The sequence below is a fragment of the Argiope bruennichi genome, chromosome 3 (genome assembly GCF_947563725.1).
Source record: "Argiope bruennichi chromosome 3, qqArgBrue1.1, whole genome shotgun sequence".
Taxonomy (NCBI): domain Eukaryota; kingdom Metazoa; phylum Arthropoda; class Arachnida; order Araneae; family Araneidae; genus Argiope; species Argiope bruennichi.
Genome location: NC_079153.1, coordinates 82,318,556 through 82,342,134, shown reverse-complemented (window position 1 = coordinate 82,342,134; position 23,579 = coordinate 82,318,556). Strand labels below are relative to the sequence as shown.

The 23,579-nt window shown below is 29.7% G+C and overlaps 2 protein-coding genes across 3 annotated transcripts in view; both read left to right on the top strand.

Moving 5' to 3' along the window:
- Positions 1 to 11,343, top strand: part of LOC129963502 (L-sorbose 1-dehydrogenase-like) — a 199,741-nt gene extending 188,398 nt beyond the window's left edge. For both annotated transcript variants that reach the window (XM_056077927.1, XM_056077926.1), the window contains 5 exons: positions 896 to 1,040; positions 3,655 to 3,803; positions 6,112 to 6,289; positions 8,888 to 9,116; positions 11,049 to 11,343. In XM_056077927.1, coding sequence (XP_055933902.1) covers positions 896 to 1,040; positions 3,655 to 3,803; positions 6,112 to 6,289; positions 8,888 to 9,116; positions 11,049 to 11,202 — 855 coding nt within the window. In that variant the 3' untranslated portion in view covers positions 11,203 to 11,343. The remainder of the gene's footprint in view (positions 1 to 895; positions 1,041 to 3,654; positions 3,804 to 6,111; positions 6,290 to 8,887; positions 9,117 to 11,048) is intronic.
- A 3,888-nt stretch (positions 11,344 to 15,231) lies between these two features.
- Positions 15,232 to 23,579, top strand: part of LOC129963503 (glucose dehydrogenase [FAD, quinone]-like) — a 34,856-nt gene continuing 26,508 nt past the window's right edge. Inside the window, exons 1-5 of the mRNA XM_056077928.1 lie at positions 15,232 to 15,248; positions 18,140 to 18,286; positions 20,571 to 20,776; positions 22,497 to 22,686; positions 23,133 to 23,264. Of these exons, the coding sequence (XP_055933903.1) occupies positions 18,145 to 18,286; positions 20,571 to 20,776; positions 22,497 to 22,686; positions 23,133 to 23,264 (670 nt within the window). The 5' untranslated portion in view covers positions 15,232 to 15,248; positions 18,140 to 18,144. The remainder of the gene's footprint in view (positions 15,249 to 18,139; positions 18,287 to 20,570; positions 20,777 to 22,496; positions 22,687 to 23,132; positions 23,265 to 23,579) is intronic.

Below are 23,579 nucleotides of genomic sequence, written 5' to 3'. Positions count from 1 at the left end.
ATTTTTAGTACTTAATCTATTGTGTGATGCTTGGCTGGAGCTTTGGCGATTAATGCCTGTCATGCGGTTAACAGCATCTGAAAATCGAATTTGTGCTTCAGACACGTTTTTCCTAACCGATTAAAATAAAAATTTGACACAAATCTGCACTTTTAGTCGCAAAATCCCATACCAAATTTGAATGTATCTAAGCCATTACGTTTTTGATTTATCGCGTTTAAAAGTTTTTGAAAATGCTGACCGAAAAACAGTGAAGCCATAGTTGGATTTGTCTCAAAATTCGATAGGTTTCTACACTATAAATGTTAAATCTGTATACCGAATCTCATCTACTTATCTATCTTCGTTCTTTGGTTATTGTGTTAATTTATATTCATACAGGTGGTCAGACGGACTTGATCTTAACAGATTTTACTCAAAATGTGATAGAAATCTGGAAATTCGGCGTAAAGACCTCATACAAACTGTCTAGCTCAATGCATTTTTGAGTCATTTTTGTCACAGATGGACGAAAATTCTTCACAAATGTGTTTTTCGACCTCAGAGACGTGGAGATTTGTCAAAGTTTCGAATTCCAATCTATAGACAATTACTATACTTTTTCTATACCACGTATACGAGAAAGTAATAAGTATGAATTTTTCAAATTGGTGATAATTCTGTATGGTATAGAATTTCTTGAAGCGAAATTTTATCGGATTTAAATTATTTATTTTGAAGCGACAGTAAATCAATTATTCTTTTTGTGTGTGTGTGTGTTGCATTTTTATGACAAACTTCTACACTAGTGGGATATTTGTGAAGGGTTATAAAAGTTAAAATTTGTGATTTTTTAAAACCTTTTTTTAATGTAATAGAATGTCGCTAAACTTCAATATTTTTTGTCTATTTATAGATTCCGGTTGTTGCAGACTTGCCTGTTGGGAATAATTTTCAAGACCATTGTGGTTTTCCTGTACTTTTCACATTTAATTCAAGGCCAATAAAAGAAAAGCTCCAGGATTCTCAAAACATTCATGAATATGTGAATAATCGGACAGGTGCTGTCACATTATTTTTGTGCTCACTATTCTCAAAGGTTGAAGCATCCGTATACATTCCTGTGCTTTACTTTCAATTTGAAACAGGAATTTGTAATGTTTTAGCATGTCCTTGTAAATATTTGTATTTTAACAGTTGCGTAACCGAAAAGAAGACTTTTGAATTTTTAAACTTCGATTTATTCCATCTCGGGAGGCATAATTTTTGTGCAAGAATAAGTACGTCAGTCTACATCGTGATACAAGAGCAAAATAGATTGAAAGTTTTCAATTTTAACAATGAGATTTTGACAGAGATTTCTTTGACATGTGTCGATTTAGCCAAGGTAATTTTAAGTATCTTTAAAAGAATGTGGTAAACATTAAGTATTTTTATCCCTTCACTCGAAGCGTGAGAACCTACTGAGACAGCAGTTTTGTACAGCGCGTGTAGCAATAATTAAATAAAAAAAAAAGTAGGAATTGGATCAGGAAACAAGAGAACCTTTTAGCATGAAGTGAATATGGGTTAAATTAAGATAAAAATTTGGAAATTAATTAAGATTTAAATTAGATTTTAAAATGTCATTATATATAGGAAATGATTAAATTGATTAGTAAATGTAAAAGGAATATGATGTTATAAGCTTTTGTGTATGCTTATGTTTAAAGTATATAAAAATTATTTGATAGAATAACATTGAAACTTTTAATATCATAATTTTAAACATTCTGTTCTGTAGAAAGTACTTTAAAGTCGAATCTGGATTGAATAAATTTTTGCTTGTCATGAATCAACATAAGTTTCCTCGGGATGTTATTATAAAATTGTTATGAATCTTGAAATTGTTATGAATCTTGACCACATTATGAATCTTGAAAAGATGGTTAAATTGTGAAACATCTGATTAAATGGTGATTATTTAAAAGATTGACTTCTATCATGCATGTTGTTACAAAAGTCATGATTCAAAAATTTTCTGTGGAACATAGAAAATTCATGAAAAATTTGCACAGAACAAGATCCAGTAAACGCATAAAAGAAACAGGAATGAAACCAAAATTCATTTTTATATTTTAATTAAAATAAGTCTTAAACTAAAATTTGGTAAAATTTCTGAAAAATGGATAGTTTCTTATAAGAAACTTCAAAAATATTTTAATTAAAATAATGGGAAAAAATCCTTCAAACTTTTCGTTTTTTTTTAATTATAAGATCTTATAATTATTAAAAACTTCATAACACTCTTTATAATGTGAATGGTGAAATTATAATGTGAAACAAATCTCAGTACTATTTTTAAACGACGCTCCCAGCGGAATTCTGCCATATTTTAATTAAAAATCTCATAATCGAAAAGTTACTACCAGAGTAATGTCAACATTTAAATTTGGTTACAATTACTTCCCTATTAACACGTAATCCGATGTTTCACAATTTAACCATCTGGAGGCATGAATTTTGTCACGCGTGCTGAGATGTCGGTTTTATCAAAAATGACATTGTTTAAGAAATTGCGATTTCCTAGCTTGATTCTTATTTATTGAAAAGATACTGCACAAAATGCATAAATTGTGGCAGATAAATTATCACACATGGAGTTATTCACTTATTCACTAGTGCGGGTGAGATAAAATTACTCTCTGAGTTATTTCAAGAATTATATTTCCAAACGCAACAGCATTTCATTAGTAACCTTTATAAAACAATTTATTTGGGATGTCTAAATAATAATACATTTCTAGAGAAATAAAATCAAATATGTAAGTGCAAGAATTTAAATGACTTTTCATTAAACTAATTTCATTCATTCATTTCATTTCATTTCACTCAAGCTGAATTTGAGTATATGACAATATAAAATTAATTAATTCGTAACTGGTAACATGAGTTTCTTTCAGCGGCAAGAGACATCGAGTCAAAATGACTCCATTGTTAGTTTTCTTTTTTGTCGTTTGTACATAGACTTGGAAATTAATTTGAAAAATTAATATTTTAATTTTATAATAAAATAAATAATTTTAATAATTTAAATTAGATTTAATTTTTAAATAATTTTAATATTATAATTTTTATTCTGTAAATAATGTAGTTACCAAAATTATAAAAAAATGTTAAATGTTATAATATTAAATGTTGGAAATATATTATAAGAAAAACCTAAACAATTTTTTAATGAATATTTACTTCCTTTAGATATTGCGGAATTTCACTAATGTTAATAACTGTTATAATTTAACAAATAAAAAGGAAGAATACAATATTTTAAAATATTATTTTAAAATCATTTCTTTATTCTTTTCGCATAATTCAAATTAAGCAGTTTCAGAGACATGGAGTTAATGACTCCATAAATAACAATAAGAATTTTGGAAAAGAATAACTCGGTTATATGCACGTGTTCATATTTAGAATTTTGCCAAAGTACTGCTGAAAGAACAACTTAAAGGTACTGCCTTTGATTGTATTCAAGGACAAAATACCACTCGATAATCAGAGATAATTAACAAGGCGGTTAATTATCTCCCGTCTCCAGTTACGGATTAAAGGGATAATATATAGATTTAGGAATTATAGAATCTTCAAACTATTCAAGAGCAAAAAACGATGTTAATCAGATTTATTTTTCTACAGGTCCATTGTCGTCCCCAGAATTTGTGTCAGCGATGGCGTTCCTCAATACTAAAGGCGTTTATCCAAGAGAAGATTTTCCAAATTATGAGCTTTATTTCTTGGAAATATCAAAAGAAATCGCAAAGTATCAAGTCGGTCTACATCCTCTAGTAAGTATCTCATTCAGAAACTAAAAGAATGTTTGATATTTAATTATATGCAAGTTTTATCTATATCTGAGCTCTTTCCAATACTTGTTTGATTTGGCCACACACCGTACGGATAAAAAGAGCATTTCATAAGTTATTTAAGTATGTTACCACAAAATGGCAGTAGTTTTTTTATAACCGAGATATCTAAACAAGGAAGACAACACATGTATATGGATGAGCGGTATCATTACCAAATGATTTAATTCTCGCATTTCTAGTGGGTAAAATAATATTGTAGGATCGAATTACCTTCATTCCAAGGGGTGGATTTAGCTCCTACGGGAATTGCTGGCACGTGACAGGTGCTAGGCAGGAGAACTCCAGCTTTATTTTCCTACCTTCTGCTGTAACATCCTCTTATTCAGATTTTTCCAAGTGCTTAAGCAGGGAGTCGATTATCGATTTACTTATTTGTTTTGCTTATGTGTCGTTCCTGAATTACTTCCAACATTTGCTTGAGATTAGCCCTTAGACTGTGCCGACAAGAATATTTTATGTCCATCTTAGTGTTTTGCCCGCCTTTTATTCTTGAATTACTTCATCATTTTGTTACTACGATTTGTCATTTCAAAATGTAAAATTTTTACTTACACACTCAGTTTATTCGGGGGAGGAGGAAAGGGTACCACGAGAATGTAGATAAGACATTGCTGTATAAAGGAACACGTTTTTTCTTCTATTAGTAGGTAAAGTAATAATGTTGGGTAGAATTACTTCTTCGACAATGGCGATACCGATCTGCTACGAAAGAGATTAATAATTGGCAGCTTTGTCCATTCCATTTTAATTCTTAGTTCCGGTCTCTTGCCCTCATGACGATATATATTCATATTTCCCCGGATGTATAGACAACATGAGAGTGATTTCTTCCATTTTCTTTTTAGCCCGCACAGTTTATCTACAGACTAATATAAAGCCTCGCATAGTCAGGCCATACAGTTAATAGAGGAAGAACCGTATTGCGTGCTTTCAACATATTGAATTCGAAAATTCAATATGTTGAAATTTTGTTAAATCGGAGTTCGATTAACTTAAACTGTATTTTACTATTATATGCTGTCGGCAACAACGCATTAATACAAGGTGAGCCTAAAAAGTACAGCGAATCGAAACATAAAACAAATCATAAAAACAAAACATATTCACTTTCTTTCAAAGTAGCATCCATTGACCACAATACACTTTTGACATCATTGATAAAGCCATTGGAATGAGTCAGCGAAGGCCTCTTTTGGAATGGAGTGAAGCACAGATGTCATCGGATGTCTGGTATGTTGCGTTCTTCAGGATCCCCTTGAGGCTAGGAAACAAAAAGAAGTCCACAGGCGCCAGAGCAGGTGAGTACTGTGGATGTGCGAGGACAAATACACGGCGTTTGGCCAAGAAGTTGCGTACACGGATCGCAGTATGGGGGGCAGGCGTTGCCATGCCACAGACTCCACTTAGCAGTTCTGTACACAGGTGGGTGAACACGTTGGATGCGTAGCAGTAACCTTTTTTCCCAATTTGTAGCAAAACTTCATGTTAATCCCTTGCTCCATTTCAATTTGACGTAAGTTTTTGCACACACACCACTCGACTGCCATAGCAGAATAATCTGCTTCACTTTCTTGCTATCCTTGTTACATAGCGTCTCTCCATGGATTCCTCCCTGCGCATGCGCCTGACCGTATTTCTCACTCACTTTGCTTTTGAGATATTCGTCCTTTCACCGAACTTTTTAGATGCATCTTGAATATTAAATTTGGAATTTAATCATAAATTAATCGATATTTATAAAAATAATGTATGATAACTGGACTCGAAAATCGAAATAAGTGGCCAAAAATAATTTCTTGTGTCAAATTACAGTAAATATCGGAGCTTGTGTCAACTTGTGTTCAACAGTTTAACGATAGCGTTCAACACATTTCTAAAATTTAATGGTAATGTTCAACGTATTCTGGACAGTTGAAGAATACGTCGATATTTATCACGAAAAAGACAGTGAGATTTGAGGTGGGAAAAAGACAGGAAACTCCATCAGGTCCAATACAAAGGCTCTTGACGTGAAAATAAAGCAATTACCTCTGTCTTAAGAGACGAAGTAAGTGCCGAAATTTTAGAGAAATTGATTCATGCTCTCTTGAAAAATTTCCATTTTTGACATTCATTCTCAATCCACAATTAAAATTGGAATTTTGAAATGGAATTAGGAATTTGTCCTTTTTAATATACTAATAAAAAAGTGTTTTTACTTTGTGATGCTTATTTTATCTTTTCTCAGGTATACGATTTTGTTTATGGTCCATACGAAAATGATCCCGTATTCATATGCGTGAGTCACTTGCTGCATCCCAAAAGTAAAGGAACTGTCAGACTGCAATCCACTAACCCTTATGACCCGCCTTTAATTGATCCCAACTACTATGAGGATCCTGCAGATGTCGAAGCTATTGTTAAAGGTAAAAGTTACAATATTTCAGATTTACAAAGCAATTTTCGACCAGTATGAAAATAGTCTAGTCATTATATGTATGTTATTTGATGCATCCTAAAAATCAAGGAGCTGTCAGACTGCAGCACAGTCTGACAGCTTCACTACTTCCGATGGTTTTTTTCGGATGCTGAATTTTTTTTAGAGCTAAAAATAACAACAGATCTAAAACCTAAATCATTAAGGCTTATTTATAAAAACAATTTTAAATTATTTTATTTAAAAAATATTTTAATGGAGTCAGTTTTTGTAGTTTCGCAGCCAAACATCACTGCGTATGTAAAATACCTGCGTACACTCTGACTTACATCACGCTGCAGCATCAAGTCATATTGATTATTCTAACATGGGGTGGACAATGGAATTCGAAATTCAATGTTCGCTTAATTTTTGACGTGTTTTTGCAGGAAACCTACATTTACTTCACTGTATTGAATGTTTAGAATCAATCTGTGTTTGCGTTAATCGAGTGAAATGTGATATACCAATTTAATTGTGCATCCTAAAACATTCATTTTAGAAAAAACTAAACATGATTTCACAGTACAATGAAGAATAGTATAGTATATATAATTAAATAGATGTGTAGTTAAATGCTAGACAGTATACGCAGGCTCACAATTATGACATACTTTCCAAAATGGCATATATTTTCTATTATTTCCAAAAATTTCCAGAATCAATTTTTTAAAAATAATTTTAATAACTGACTATGATGACGTCAGAGACAGAGCCCTCTAATGCCGTGTGGCGCTATGACTCAATTCAAATCAGGTGATGGCATGGCTGCATGCTTTAATCCATGCTCTTTATATATATATATAATATATATATATATAATCTGAATATTCTTCTAAACTTATGCATGTAAATTGTCTGTGTGTAACATGACCTGCAAATAAATAATTGCTACACTAATTCGGACTTTTTACTGAACCCTTTACGACCTCACAATGCTTTATTCCTTACAAAATTTGACGTTACTTTAACATTTTTGTAGGGAATTGCATTCACTTCGTTGTATAGAATGTTTAGAGTCAATTTGTGTTAACATCAATCGAGTGAAATGTGGCATTCAAATTTAATTATGCAATCTGAAACATTCAGTTTGGAAAAAACTAAACATGATTTTACATTACAACAAGAAATAATGTAGTAGAATAGAAGTATAGTTAAATACTAGATAGTAGATGAAGGCTCAAAATGATGACATGCTTTCCAAAACGGCATATATTTTCTATAATTTCAACAAAACTTCCAGGAACAATTTTTTAAAATTTTATGCTGTAGCCGCTTTTGTAATACTAACTACAATTGGCTATGATGTCATCAGAGACAGCAGCGCCCTCTGATGATATATGACACCATGACGCAGTTCAGGCCAGGCGATGGCATGTGCTGTATGCTTTTATCCATGTTCTTATACACATATCTTCAAATTCTTTTTAACTTGTGTATGTAAATTGTCTGTTATAACGTAACTGTAAATAAATAATTGTTACAGTAACTCAGACTTTTTACTGAACCTTAACGACCTCACAATGCTTTATTCCTTACAAGTTTGACGTTACTTTGATGTTTTTGCAGGAAACTACGTTCACGTCATTTTATATAATGTTTAGAGTCAATTTGTGTTAATATTAATCGAGTGAAATGTATTGCTCCAATTTATTTGTGCAATTTTTAACATTCATTTTGGAAAAAAACTAAACATGATTTTACATTACAACGAGAAATAGTATAGTTGAATAGAAGTATAGTTTATATAGTGAAATAAAAGTATCGTTAAATGGCAAATAGTAAACGCAGCCTCAAAACTACAACATGCTTTCCAAAATGGCAAATATTTTCTATTAAATTTCAGAAACAATTTTTTAAAATAATTTTATGCTTTATTTCGTACGTTATTTTAACATTTTTTTAGAAAACTACATTCACTTCATTGTATAAAATGTTTAGAATCAATTTGTATTAACGTTAATAGAGTGAAATGTGTCACTTCAATTTAATTGCGCAATCTATAACATTCATTTTAGAAAAAACTACGAGGAATTTCAACGAGGAATAGTATAATAGAATAGAAGCACAGTTTATAGAAGTATAGTTAAATTCTAGATAGTAAATATAGATTCAAAATTACGATATACTTTCCAATATAGCGTATATTTTCTATTATTTTAACAAGATTTTCAGAAACAATTTTTTCCAAATTTGATGCTTTATTTCTATAAGTTTGACACTACTTTGACGTTTTTGTAGAAAATTACAATCACTTTATTGCATAGAATGGTTAGAATCAGTTTGTGTTTACGTTAATCGTGTGAAATTTATCACTCCAATTTAATTGCGCAATCTATAATATTCATTTTGGAAAAGGCTTGACATGATTTTATATTACAACGAGGAATATTATAGTTGAATAGAAATATAGGTAAATGCTAGATAGTAGATTCAGCCTCAAAATTATGGCATTCCTTACAAAATGGCATATAATTTTTTTTATTAATTCTACAAAATTTTCAAAAAAAAGTTTTATATATAATTTTATGCCTTATTTCTTCCGAAGGTATGAAGACTTGTCTGAAGATAGGGAAAAGTAAGTCTATGAGGAAAGTGGGAGTGAAACCCTTTGCTACCATATTCCCGAGCTTTACGAACTTATTGCCAGACTTCATTCTAGATAGGTACTTGACATTGCTAGCAAAAAGCGTCGTTGTAACTCTGAGTCATCAAGTAGGTACTGCTAAGATGGGTGACCCGAGGGATCCTACAACAGTTGTCGACCCTGAACTGAAGTAAGAATATAAATTATTTCAAATTCATTAAAATGTTAGTTTCTTTATTTTTAATGTAGAATAGAATTCTCTTATATTCATTTCATTGTTGTATAATGTGTGTGATTTCATACTGATATTCTTCCGTAGCTGTGGTTTTAGTGGTGATTAAAAGTAAGGTATCAGGTTGGGAACTAGAGGATGGTGGGCTCGATACCCGAATTCCTCAATGATTTGCAGCGAAAGTCAGTTGCGTAAAAGATCACAATCTTGCTTGCTGTAAAGAATCTTTCTTATTATGAAATTCTGAAGAACAAGATGTTCTCTCATACGTAGGCCTAATCATGTAACTATCGCGGTTCAAGAAAACGAATTATATTTTAGAATAGAACCTGTTTTCCTTTAAAATGCGGTATATATCTAATTTCTCAAATTAAAAGAAATGTAATCGGCTAAAACACATAGGATATGTATGAATAGTATTATTACGATGTGAAACTTAAAGCAAAGTGGGAACAGTGTGTTCAATTGAGAGAAAAGCCAAAAGTTTAAACAACAACAAGTTTATTTAAAAAAATCCTTAAAAATCAAACTTGATAAAATCAAGAATGCTCAAGCAGCCTGGTTCTGCGGAGTATCGTGAAAATGTTAGTGCGAGCTTTTATAATAGTAAAAGACGGTGTTGCCATAAGCTTAACAAATACGTTGAAACAATAAAACTGACAACCACCGAGCGGCACCACAGTATACAATTTTCAGGGTACAAGTACGTGCAATATATTATTTGTATAAATAATTACTCATCTAGACAAAATGTAAATATATAATCTATGTATTTAAAATAACTGACAAAATAAAACAGCAGTGACCAGCCACTGATGGAATTTCGCTCATTTTTTTTTTCATATTAAATTTCACGAATCTTACATATGTCATCAGTAATCACCAGCCCTCTATTATCCTCTGAGAGTCTCAAAAACTTTGTTTCAATGCACATTACTTTTTTTAATTAAAACCGGTCACTCCATTACCACAGAACTAAGCATATAAACAGAGATTATTGTGATTGGCTGTTATGCACATTAACTGTATAAACTTTTGCATAAGAAGAGAATGACCAACTAAAGTTAAAGAATCTTCAAACTGTTGGTAAAAGGCTAGAAATCTTTTCCATTATTTCTTTTAATATTTTTAAATCCCCAGGGTATTGTAATATGTACATTACCTTTAAAGGGAAACTTTGATAGAATCTTAAAGCCACAATTATTGGTGTACTAATTTCATCAATTTATATTTCATATGAAAGATTATTATCCCTAAATATGTCATAAATAACCACCTGCACCTGCCATTCTATATTTCTCAGAGATTTCAAGAACACTAATTTTGTGTGCATTATCAATGGAAAAAAAACCTTAACAGAATTATGAAACCATAAACCGCTTTACCAATTTTGGCAATTTATATTTCTTTTTAAAGATAATTTCTATGCATATATCAATGATCACCTATTGCCCACACTGCTGTCTGTTTCTGAGAAATCACAAAAACTAACTTATTGTATATTACTATGGACAAAAATCTTCAACGATCTCTAAAGCCGCAATCACTGTATCTATTCATTCACTGTATGTAAACGTACATAATTTTCTTTCTTTTATTTTAATAAATATTTATATGCGTTCTTTGACAATACTTTTTATTGTTTTAGTTACTGTGTTTATACTTGCTTACGATGAGGAAATATTACACAGAAAATATAGGAGTTAAGCCTAAAACCTAAGCCTAAAAAAATAAATTAAGCTACGATGTTTTGGAAGAGAGTTTTGAATCGCCTGCATTTCCTGATATTTATTTATTTTATTTTATTTTTATCTTATTTGCACACACACTCACATTCTCACTAGTTTCATGACATTATTTAATATTATTATTTTGTTGCGATTGTTTCAGAGTGAAAGGCATCCAAGGACTCCGCGTTGTTGATGCTTCAGTTATGCCCATCGTCCCATCAGGGAACACAAATATCCCCACTATCATGGTTGCCGAAAAAGCATCGGATATCATCAAGGACTCAATGCCGTGCAGAACAAGATATTCGTCATAATTTCGAAATAAACTTGCAGTTGGAATCTGAAAAAATGTACTTCGGGTACATATGTAAATAAGAATTTTTAAAACAAAAGTACAAAGACAACCTTTTAAAGAAGTAAATAAAACTAAGAAATAAATTTTGTCTTAAAAATAATAGTGTGAATATTTTAATTTCTTTCATATCAGTAGCAGAACGCAGAACAGTTTTCTTATTTTCTTCTATATTTGACATCAATCAGCATTGAATCTTTATTAATAACTATTTTACATACATGAAAAGTATTATGTGTATAGATAACATGGTAGATTCTTTTGAAATATCAGGTGATAATTTAGCATAAAATAACAAACATTCTTAGCGGAACAGAGCCATATTCCTGATATATCACTTTCTAATTTAAAATGCATGAATAATATAAATTTTTATAACATTAAATTCTTTTTTCTAACTACCCCCTGATAAAAATAAAAATAAAATCTAATTTGTAATTGTTATATCCCACAGATCCGAAAAATGTGTAATTTGGCTACATACATTAACTTATATAGGGAATAAAAAAATAATAGAAAAGTTTTGTTCCGACTTTTTTTACTACAGTTTCTATTGAAGTAAACAAATGTTCGGAAATTTCACTAAAAAAATAGGAAGGTGTGTTTATCGTCTTCCTCTAGACTGCCTTAAGGAAGGTGCGTGTTTTCCAGCTCTATTTAAAGTTCAATTGTGCCTGCGGTAGTCACTGCTCCCAATTACTCGTCCTCAGGTACACTCACTGACGCCAACGTGTTTACAATATTTCCGTTCAAAACAAGTTGCAATGTATAAGTAAATAAATGCTATGATAAAAAAAAAATTGCGTAAATTTCATTCCATGAAAATGTGAACTCACGTACTAAAAATATTGTAAATATGACCTTCTTTTGTCTCTACTACACTAAAGCGGAAAAAATCAATTATATTTTTCTCTCGAAAAATTACTTGCTTCCATTGTCAGATTTTTAATGAAATTTGGCGCTGCACGATTTCTATCGTCAAAGTTATCGCCTTTATAGGCATATGAAAAGATAGATACAGTCTTCCAAAAGTAAATTTTTGTGTCTCAATGGAATTTAGTACGTAAAATGTCATTAAAATATCCAGATCAAAATTTTTGATGCTATGAATATTGTTATAACAAAAATATAATTTTACGATTGTGACTAATAAATACTTAAATCTACCATGTACTCATTAACTTGTTTGATAACATGAGATGAAAATATCATCAAAATAATGTTTATTAGAGTCACTAACTAGGAAAGTTCTATTAAGTACGACACCATCAACAAAATTGGTGATGAATTGTGCCGAAAAATACTATATCTTGACAAATTTCTGATAAGCAGAATTTTAATTCATCATGATGCTATCCGTCTCGACAGAAGGTAGCAGGAATTTGACGAAGAAAGAAAGAATGAGTGCCCACAAGGTGTATGAACGTTCGAAATCGAAGTCCGAACAGTACAGCTTTGCAGTAGTTCCTTCCACAAATACGTGTGTGGCTCATATTTGTATCCGATAATGTGGGAGAGGCAGTACATGATAAACTTATGTATTCCCTCCATACGCAGAAGGAACAAACGCAGATGTTTGTGGTTTGTCTGGTTGGCCTTACATTCTGCGAAGTTTTTCACCAACATAGAGTACGTAGTCTTTCTTTAACTAGTAATCCCCTGTTTAGTGCAAGTTCATCAATTCTTAACACATAATTGAACATATTTGGGCTTAGAAAAGATCACTGCACCTCTTAAATTACAGTAAAAATTTATAATAACCACCTAAATAATATTATTGTGGTTTTGGGTGGTTAGCCTTACATTCTGCAAAATGTTTCACCAACATGCAGTTGTCTTTCTTTAAATAGTGATTCCCAGTTTAATGCAGATTCTTCAATTCTTTACAAAAAAGGCATTTGGTTGATGCATGAAAAACGCAAGGTGACTATTCAAATTCATCCTGAGGCACATGGATGAATCTGAATCCACGACAGCATTGGCAAAATATGAGGTTTAGTCTAAGGTCCATCACTGCTCACGGTACAAATCCTCCCTTGAAAGATACGTCCCGTCATCGGTAGGGGGTAGCAGACCCCACACCATTTCTTTACCCACTCAGGTGAAGAGAACCAAACACAACACCGGAAGTTTCTCATCCTCATTTGGGAGATTTGATGCATGATGTATCATCTTATTATTATAATCATTGGATTATAATAATAAGATGATAATAATGATTAATGCATAGAAACTCCTTTCACCATAAAAAAGTTTGACGCTCCCTTAAGCTTATATATCCCACACTGCGGAATTATATGAGGCAAATTTCTTCAGACTTGGCCTCCCTAATCCACTGAAGCAAAGACTACTTGATTTTTGGAAGTACGCGATGACAGTGGCTTACAGTCATAAAAGATGCAGATGGCTCTATAAAAGATGCTTTAATTAGAATATTAATTTCGATGAACAAGATAATTAACAGGAGTCTTCAGAAGAATTCCCCAATCTTTTATTCACCGGTGTAAATTGCTAAATTATGCAATCAAAAATCCAGCGATGTAAAAATGTAAGGTATAGGAACAGTAGAAGAGGCTATAAAGCCACAATTAATATCATAAGAAGCAAAAGAAAATTCCAATCATTCATTATATAAAATCTGAAATGCATTGTAAATATGATTATGGTTCTATTTTCAAGATAAGTCTCAAATTTTTATTTTTGTGTTGATTGCCAGGTTTTTGATAAAAAATATTGTTTTTTCTTTTAATTATCCTGATAAGAATGTTCATCAAAAGATATTTTCTATTCATTATTAATTAATATTATTGTCAAAACAAAGATGATATATTCTGAATGAGCTTTAACTTGCATTTTTAGATTTTTAAAAATTTATATTGTATATATTTCTGATAATATTTTTATTTCTTATAAAGGGAGCAAAAGTGATAACAAAAATTTGAAAACGATAAAAATAATAGTTTTCTTTGATACATCCACTACAGTATCACCAAAGTGAATTTTCATTTACACGCAGTTTGATATTAAGCACTTTTTAAAATGCGTTTTTCAACTTAAATTTATTTTATTTCACATTTTTACTGTAAAATATTCATTTGTATCAGATAGAAATTGATATTCTTTTTGTAATGTAATAAAGGGCATTTGCTTTTTGCTTTGTTTTCTAATTACATTTTTTTAGTTTCCCTATAATTTCACAACTCTTTTTTTTTATCAATTTAAATAAGATAAATGACATTTAGAGAATTCCAACAATTAACCTTTCTTAAATTATATTTTGATTAAACTTAAAAATACCGTACACTAGTCAAACTTAAGTTTCTTCAGCAATAATTTGCCAAACGTCGCATTAAATTTAATACGGCTAAGATCTAAAACTTCTTTTAAAACTTTGTTTTATTTCGAAAGAGGACATATGAAATTATTTTTTCGCATAAATTTAACCTTTATTTAATTTTATATTTTATGTAATGCTATTAATATGACTAATGGACATCTGTTCACCAAAAGCAGTTAGGAATTAATTTAATATTTATTCTTAAAACTTAACATGGAAATGAAATATTTTCACTCGAATTATTTATTTCGAAAATAAAGCTTTACTGAGAAATTTCAGTTATTTCTCTGTGAATAATAAAGCGAAATATCAACAGATAAGCCATAATTTACTGAAATATTGAATATCTTTGAATCTGTAATGTAGAGCATATTTTCTCTCTGAATTATATAACTTGATTTCACAAGTTCAATTTCATAGTGCTTCAAAATCTAATTGAGTAAGACCTCACTTCACTTGCCCCTTTCAAAATAATGCCGTAATCAAGGAGGAACATGATTTCATTTTGCAAGCAGAAATGTCATAAAATGATAGCACAGCTGGTTTGAGAAACATAATAACATTTTAAATGCAAAAGCGTTATAACATATTTGCACAATTGTTTTCAAACCTTATATATTGTATTCATTTTTAAATTTAAACAAATCATTGGAAGATCACTCGAAACTGAAGTAAGTAGTTTATGCGTGGGACATTCTAGTAAGTCACCTTTTGCACTTTTAAATATCTATATTGCTTGTTTATGCTCTTAATAATGTAAAGTTGAAGTATCATGAAATATTCTTCAAGTTGAAATTGTCTTATCATAAATATGATAATGTGTTTTCCCATAATCTTTAATAAAACTTGGATATAATTAGTGATAATTTGAATTGAAAGTAAAAGAAAAGTTACATTGTACATCCTATAAATCTAGTTAAATAGTTCTAAATATGAACTTAACATTTTCAAATTTCCTTGATAAATATATTTTACAAAAACTTAATTTCAAATGTTAATAATTAGTAATAACTGCTATTATCAGTAATTCTGTGTAAAGAAATCTTTATTTGAAAGGAGAGTTTCTGTATTGATTTCCTAACATTCCGAAACCCAAAGGAGCGTCTATAACGTTATTTTTTGTATACTCTAAAATCAGAAATTCTAAATGTTTCAAATATTTATATTTTACATTTATCAATGAAAAATAATGTTTTAAAGTTTGTTGTAAAGTTATAGGTAGCTAATATATTCATATCCCTTCATTTTAAAACAGAATGAAGTTAAATTAGCCTATTCAAAGTGTTTCACTGCTGAAACTAAGAAGCTGATTTTAACCAAAATTCATGCATATTTTACTCAAGTATTCACTCAAAGATACAGGAATAAAATAAAATAAGTTTAAAGAATTTTTTTGTAAAGGATGCGTTTATAGCGATATGTACAGATAAAAAAATAACAACACTACTATATTTTTTTACTTTCTCAAATATAAAAGAAAGTATTGTAAACAATAAAATTCAAACTCATTATTTTGCCAAATTTAACGTTTTAGACACACACACCCCCCCTCGTGTCTGAAAAATACCTTTTTAAATTTTATCTGTCTGTCTGTCGTAAACACGATTATTCAAAAACACTTTGAGCTAGATGAATGAAATTTGATTCATAATCTTCACATCAAATTCATAAGTTCGTATTAAATTTTCAATGAAATCCAATCTTAGGAAGTCTGCCTGCCCAATTTTACCAGTATAAGTAAACATGAGGACAACAAAACGAAGAGAGTTTGACAGATAAGATATGGTACACGGATTTAACATCTAAAATGTTGATAGGTATCTAATTTGGAACAAATTCGTAGAAGGATTGACCGTCTGTCGGCTTTTATTTTCATAAGCATATAAAGGTGATTATTAAAAAAAAGCAGTGACTTAAATATACAGGGGAGAGCTGTGTACCTATGCCCATTATTTCTCAACGTACAAATACCGAGTTATTAATCTGTTTAAAATTTTGACAACTGATATGCACGCATAATTATACTAATTGCTTCTTATTAGAATCAGTATAAATACTTAATAAATTCTTTCTAATAGAACATTTTTAGGAAATTTCACAAGTGCTCTTGATACAAAATTGTCATTTGTACCTAGGACCATTAACTGTATTTAACGCTATTCCCTTAAAAGTCAGGTATTACTTGGTAATGAATATAAAACTAACATATACTTATGAAAAATTATACATTTTGCATATTAACATATATATTTTTAAAAGTAACAGTATTAGATAATTTTATTATATTAGGTAACATTTATTTATGATATAATAACTATTAAACTATGATTATAAACAATGTGCCAAATTATTAGTAAATTACAAGTATTTTCATAAGTTCATTCCGAACATCAACTACATACTTTGTCGCTTTAAAACAATTATAGATTTTTTTAAACATAATATTCTTCGTCTAATAAACATGATCCTAATAATACAGAAACTTTTTTTTAATTTCAATGTTTTTAGATATTTAACACTATATTATTTCTCTTTAATGTCTATTTTCTGCTACATTTTTTTCTCGTTATTCTGCTATGCAATCTGGTTTAACAAGCATCACATTTTTCAACAGTATCATTTATAAAAACTATTGCAGAACTTCCATTATCAGTGGAATCAGAAAAATCTCCTGATTGCTGTTAATTCTTCGGATGCCTTAACATGAAGCACAGAATTTTTCAGGGGTTTTCTTTTAATTTTGGCCGTTCTAATTGCTTGTTTTACTTCGATTTCTTTCTTTTTTTTGGAGAAACTGTCAAGATTCTAAATCCCCCTTGTTTCCGACCGCCTCGACAACAAGACAGCGAAAAGATACGATACGAAGTCATTCTTTTTATCTTGAGAGATTACCATCTAAAGAAAAATTTGATTTGAGGAAACTTCTGCTGCCTAGGCCCATCAGACACTTTTAGAAATTTATGGTGATGCTGTTCCGTCATATCTCAATTGTCAGTTTTGGTTTCAACGGTTTAGGAGTGGAGATTTCAATGTCAATAACAAAGAACGGTCTGGAGTACCAAAAAAAATTCGAAGACAATCTCTTGCAAGACTTATTGGTCGAAAATGGAAAAAAAATTGTAGAAAAAAATGGGAAATATTTTGATTGATATATATTGTACCAATTATTTTCTCACTAAATGTCTTTTTAAAGTGAAAAAATTATCAAAATGCATGCAAGCACCTAATAGAACATGTTTGTGCTTGGTTCGATATTGTTTTGCAACCTTGACTATACTATATTTCAATTGATATAATAGTTAATCGATTTATATGCAGATGAATTAGAAAAAATACGATCACATAAACAAATGCAAATCATTCTGACAGATTCCATGGTTGCACAGCAATATATTCACCACACGTACTCATTGATATTTTCGATTCCTTTTTTGATAACTCTATTGTTTAATTTTTAAATTTCTTCTAATCTAGTATAGTTCTTTTCAAGTAATCCAAATTAACATATCTTAAGAGATAGATGTGTATTTGAAAATTATTCAACAAATTAAATTTTTCCTAGTTGCCATGAACATAACTGCAGAAAGGGCGTATCCCACGCCCCTTGCGAATTCTCCTCTTTTGCCCATGCTTCTCCTTTCCTTGGCGACACAACGAAACGCCCCAAAACAATCATCGACTTTTAAGAAAGAATATGACTATATCGTAGGTACGCTTTGACTATCTTCTCATTTTTTTATTTAATTTCTATAACATGTCCGATATCAAAAAATGTTCAAATTATTCTTATTTTGGAAGAACTATGCGAAATATAGTCTGAATTCAATTAATTAAATTATTCTAAAAGGGTATTTCTATTATTTCAAATGTTATTACAATGGCCAGTTTTCAAAAAAAGCGTTGAAAATTAAATTAAAAAAATTTTTACGTTCTGATATTGAGTGCTCATGAACGTAGCAATCATCAGAAAACGAATTTCGGCTTAAGAACTGAAACAAAATATTAATTGCACATTCATTTTTCACTTTTACCAGCTATTCTTTTTTATATAATTCATACATAAAGAAAATATCAAAATGATTGCTAAAAATGAAGAATATTTTTCCAAATTCGGACTTTTTAAAATTTATTCCTGAACTAATTAAACTATTTCTAGATCTTATAAATTATTTTAATAACATTATCTTCTTACTTTAAAGTGTCATTCTCAGACTGATAGCTTTTTATTTAAATGCAAACAGAATTGGTGTTAAAGCTCTTGTACAACACTTCTCTAATAATATATCCATGTGCAAACTTAGAAGCCTGTTTCAGACTGACATTTTAATAGTTTTTATGAAAATTCGATTGGAGTATTTACAAATAGTTTTGTTCAGGCTTTGTTTTACATGCATCTGGTATTAGAAATATTTCCATTTGTATTCTTGATATGAATGTTCTAAAAAAACGAATATTAATAAAATATGTATTGTTGCCATCAAAATAATGAGAAATAGCATAAAGTTAGTGTAATTTTTAATTTTTGATTGGGTATATAAGATTTATTGAATTAATCGCATTTATTATTCAATTTTCTTGCCTTTCCTTTGGATGAAAATGTTATTTAACTATATAAATACAAGGAAATAGAATTATAAAATGAAAAATAGATTGAAATCAGTTTCTAATAAGGAAAATCCGCTGTATTTATCCCTTCTCAAACATTTCTTCAAACAGTGTTCCAATTATTTGGGAATGTTGTTTTTACATCAAAATTCATAATATATAAAGAATTTTAAATTATTATCCTCCTTCAAACTTTAGACGTCTTTTTGCATTTTTTCTCAAGTTTCATGGAGGAAAAAATAATTTTTTTAAATATTTGGTTCAAATAGTTAGCCAGGCAGCATTAAAGATATTTATACGTAATGACTTTTTTAATTGAAAAGAGGAAATTAGGCCCTCATATCCAATTTTGATTTTTCATTTCGAACACACCTAATTACTAAAGAAAAAAGTTTTATTCCTCTGTAAGCAATAATTTCATACTATTAGTATATTATCAGAATATTAACAATAATTTGAACATTAAAAAAATGTCTTACGAAATGAGACAACGAAAATTGACAGGCATTAACTACACTGTTTGTCCCAAATAGCTTAAAATGGAGAAAAAAAAAAAACAATCATCTCTTCAAAGTTGTTTCTTAATTTTCAACTAATGTCGAATTCAAAAATTGTAAGCGATATAATTAGTTGTTCATATATTAAAATAAATTGGCAAAACTGAAAAAACTGAACAAAATTGAAGACAATTGCGACTTCACCAATTTTATATGAATGTTTCATGATGATTTTCTAGATATGCCATCTATGACCTCCTACAACTATTGAGATAAATTTTTTAAATATTACTTCCATATATATTCTCTAAGGGGAAAACTCTTGACATTGTCCTCAACATATAACTATTATAAGTATTTCGCTTATTTTTATTTAATATGAAATTTCACGGTATCAAGATAAGTCAATCACTAATCACCCACCACTTTTTCTTCGTCAGATATCACTAAATAAATAACAGAATCCCATACCTCAACAACTGGACCGATTATACTAATTCCCTCGCTGTGCATGTATACATAACAACCAAAATACTCCATATTTAATGTTGAATTGCAATTTAAACTAGTACTTTATTTTATAATGATAAAATGTAGTTAATAAAAGTGAATTGGCATTGCTATTAATATGGTAAGAGACAACAAGTTTTCAAATGGAGCGGTAAGACTTAAATATGCAACATGAAACGTCTGTCTTTGGCTTAAACTTCGCAAATTTCAACACACATCGAAATAAATAATTTTCTAGATATCTTGATATTTTTGAAAATCAGATACATAATTTTTGACAAGGATAATCATAAATCTTAGAACTTAAATTGAATTGAAATAATAAATAAATAAATAATAAAAGTCGAATTGGCAACTAATGCATTTCTTGTTTTGACAAAGTGGGTGGTGGTTCCGCTGGATCGGTGGTGGCAAGTCGTTTGTCCGAAGAGCCATGTGTGTCCGTGTTGCTGTTGGAGGCTGGTGCAACGAAGCCACCTCTGCTAAATGATGTACCAGCTCTGAGTAGATTCTTTTGGTTCACAGACATTGACTGGCAATACAAGACAGTGCCTCAAAAGCATGCGGCATACTTTCTTGAAAACCAGGTGGGTACAACTGCTTAATTGATTTAATCAAAAAAATCATGAATGTTCTATCGAATGACAAAAATTCTCTTACAGTTATTAATTTGATCCACTACGTATTCTAAATAATTTTGAGAAACCGATATTGTTAAGACATATAATATATTAGAATTTTTGTTTCAAGCATTAATAAACTAGTCAATTCACACTGAAATGATGTAAGCATTAGCTAATCTCCAATTAGGCACACTAGAGGACCATCTAGAACCTCTGGCTGAAAGAGAGCCACAAGAAAGGTGATTTTAAAAACTTTTTTTTTCCTAGTAGTCAAATAAGTTTGTTAAAATTAGAAATTGTGTAAATAATAAAATAAAAGAATAATATTAACATTTTATCAAATATAATTAATTGGTCAGGTTCCTACAGGTTTTATTACATTCACTTAATTATTTAAATATTTACAGAAAACGAACATTTGCTTCAATAATAATATATATAAAAGTGGATGCCAGAGAGGCAAAAATCATACAGATTCATAAAAATTCAAATAAAATAACATAATTAACAATAAAATTCATAAATTACAAAAATTCCTCAAAAATATTCATAAAAATAACAGGAATCTTAAAAATTAATATTCACGTAGTTATTTTTCTTCCTTTAGACTTACTAAAAATTATTACAGTTCTAAACGGAAGGAGGGAAATGAATTGTTCTAATGCATAAGTTGAAACGCTGCGGACTTCGTATGAGTAATAAAATGACATCATTTGATAAGAATTTTAAAGTGAAGTTACTTTTTTGAACGCTTTTCGAAGATATATACCACTAACAGAATTAGAGTATTCCACTGCATACAAATATCGCTAGAATTAGAAATATAAAATTAGCAAAGTAGTGAATGAAGATCAATAATTATTACAAATTTCTTTATAGAACTCAACAATGAAAATGATATTCCTTTTCTCTCAAAAAGATTATCTTTTTTTTAAAAAAAATGTAAATACAAAATGTTAAAAATTAATATTAAAATATTAGGATTATTACAAACACTTTACATAGGAATAGAATGTAGAAAATTAAATTGTTTTGTTAGCATCTTATTTTCAATTAAAATAGAAGTAAGACATTAAGAAACAGAAGAATCTAATACAGAAAATATATGCAAAGAGCTATCATCTGAGAAATTTTATATAAATTATAAGAACATATCTCATGTTTATCTCGACCAAAAATACCTGAAAATTAAAAACACAGAGGTTATTTTAATATGTAAATGAAAGAAACAGCGCATTTATTTCAAGTATACTTAAATCTCTATCAGTGCTTAATTACAATATTATAAAAAAAGAAAAGAAATTATTCCAATAGCTTTCCGAGGATCTGATTCTATGCTCGATTAACTTTGAGATTTCAGCTGAAGTAAAGAAAAGATTTCAGTTAATACAACTTAGAAATTAGTATTGACATTATACTTCTTCCAAAAGCTTTCATTTACTCAAAACTCCATTTCTTCTGAAGTATTAAAAAAAAGAAAAATATTATTGTTGGTGAAACAAAAAATAAATTAAAAATGTTTATTTTGCAATAATTATAAAAACTTTAATAAAATAATTTTGAAACTTAAAATATGTCAATGGCACGTCAAGCTGTAAATACTTTATAAAGATATTAGCTGTAATATTGAGTCCATTTTTTTTCAATCAGTGGCTAACAACTAACTCTGCTTTTTTATTTATAGCAAGTGATCTGGCCGAGCGGGAAAGGTCTTGGTGGATCCAGCCTTCTGAATGCCATGCTGTACGTCAGAGGTAACAAAAAGGATTACGATGACTGGGAAGCGCAAGGGGCAAAAGGATGGAATTACAAAAATGTGTTACCATATTTTTTAAAGCTGGAAAACAACACGAACCCCGATTATTTAAACAATGGTAAAATACGATTTTCAGAATTACGGAGAGCTTTCATATTTATTACTATCAACTATGTTTCTCATGCCTTCTTACTTCCGGCTTATATCAGGCCTCTATAAATAAATCTTCTAAGATAAAAAAAAAATCTTTTCTCATATTTTCTATATTTAACTTCACTACATATTTGTAAATATGAAATTTTTTAACCAATTTTAAGTTTATCTCTCATTGCATTAGAGTTCTGCAACCTAATACACTTGTGTATTCTCGATATCAATATAATGCTTCAGTACTTTCAGAAATAAATTAATCGAAATCCAGAAATATATTTGAGTACAAAGTTTGAATTAAAATTCTTATTTACTGAGAATAATTTTATCAATACTTTTAATATTTTAATCAATGCATACATGCATACTTTATTTGTAAAATAAAGATATTTAATTAAAGAAGAAAATTCTTAGGATATCATGCCACTGGTGGACCAATAACTGCTGAAAATCCAAAATACCAATCAGAAATTAGGCGCCCTCTTTATGAGACAGCGCAAGAACTTGGTTACAGAATTCTGGATTCGAATGCTGCACGTCAAACAGGTAAGATATTTCTAAGTATTCAAGTTTATATGGTCTATTTAAAATCTTCTTTTTTCCCTTTTCTAAAAAAGTTATAAATATTATTATAAATAAAAATTGTTGTATCGCATTTTGAATCTAAAGTAAAATGTATTTTTCCTCTCACAAACAGTTGAAAAGCAACAACTCAACTTTTTGCGTAAAGGAAAAGAAATGATTTCATTGCAAAACACTTTTGTTTTCAATTATATTTTAGTATTTGTCTAGTGTATGCTTTCTGTCGAAGATGTTCTGTTGTAAAAGTTCTCTTTTATTTTCCTAGATTACATGGTTAAT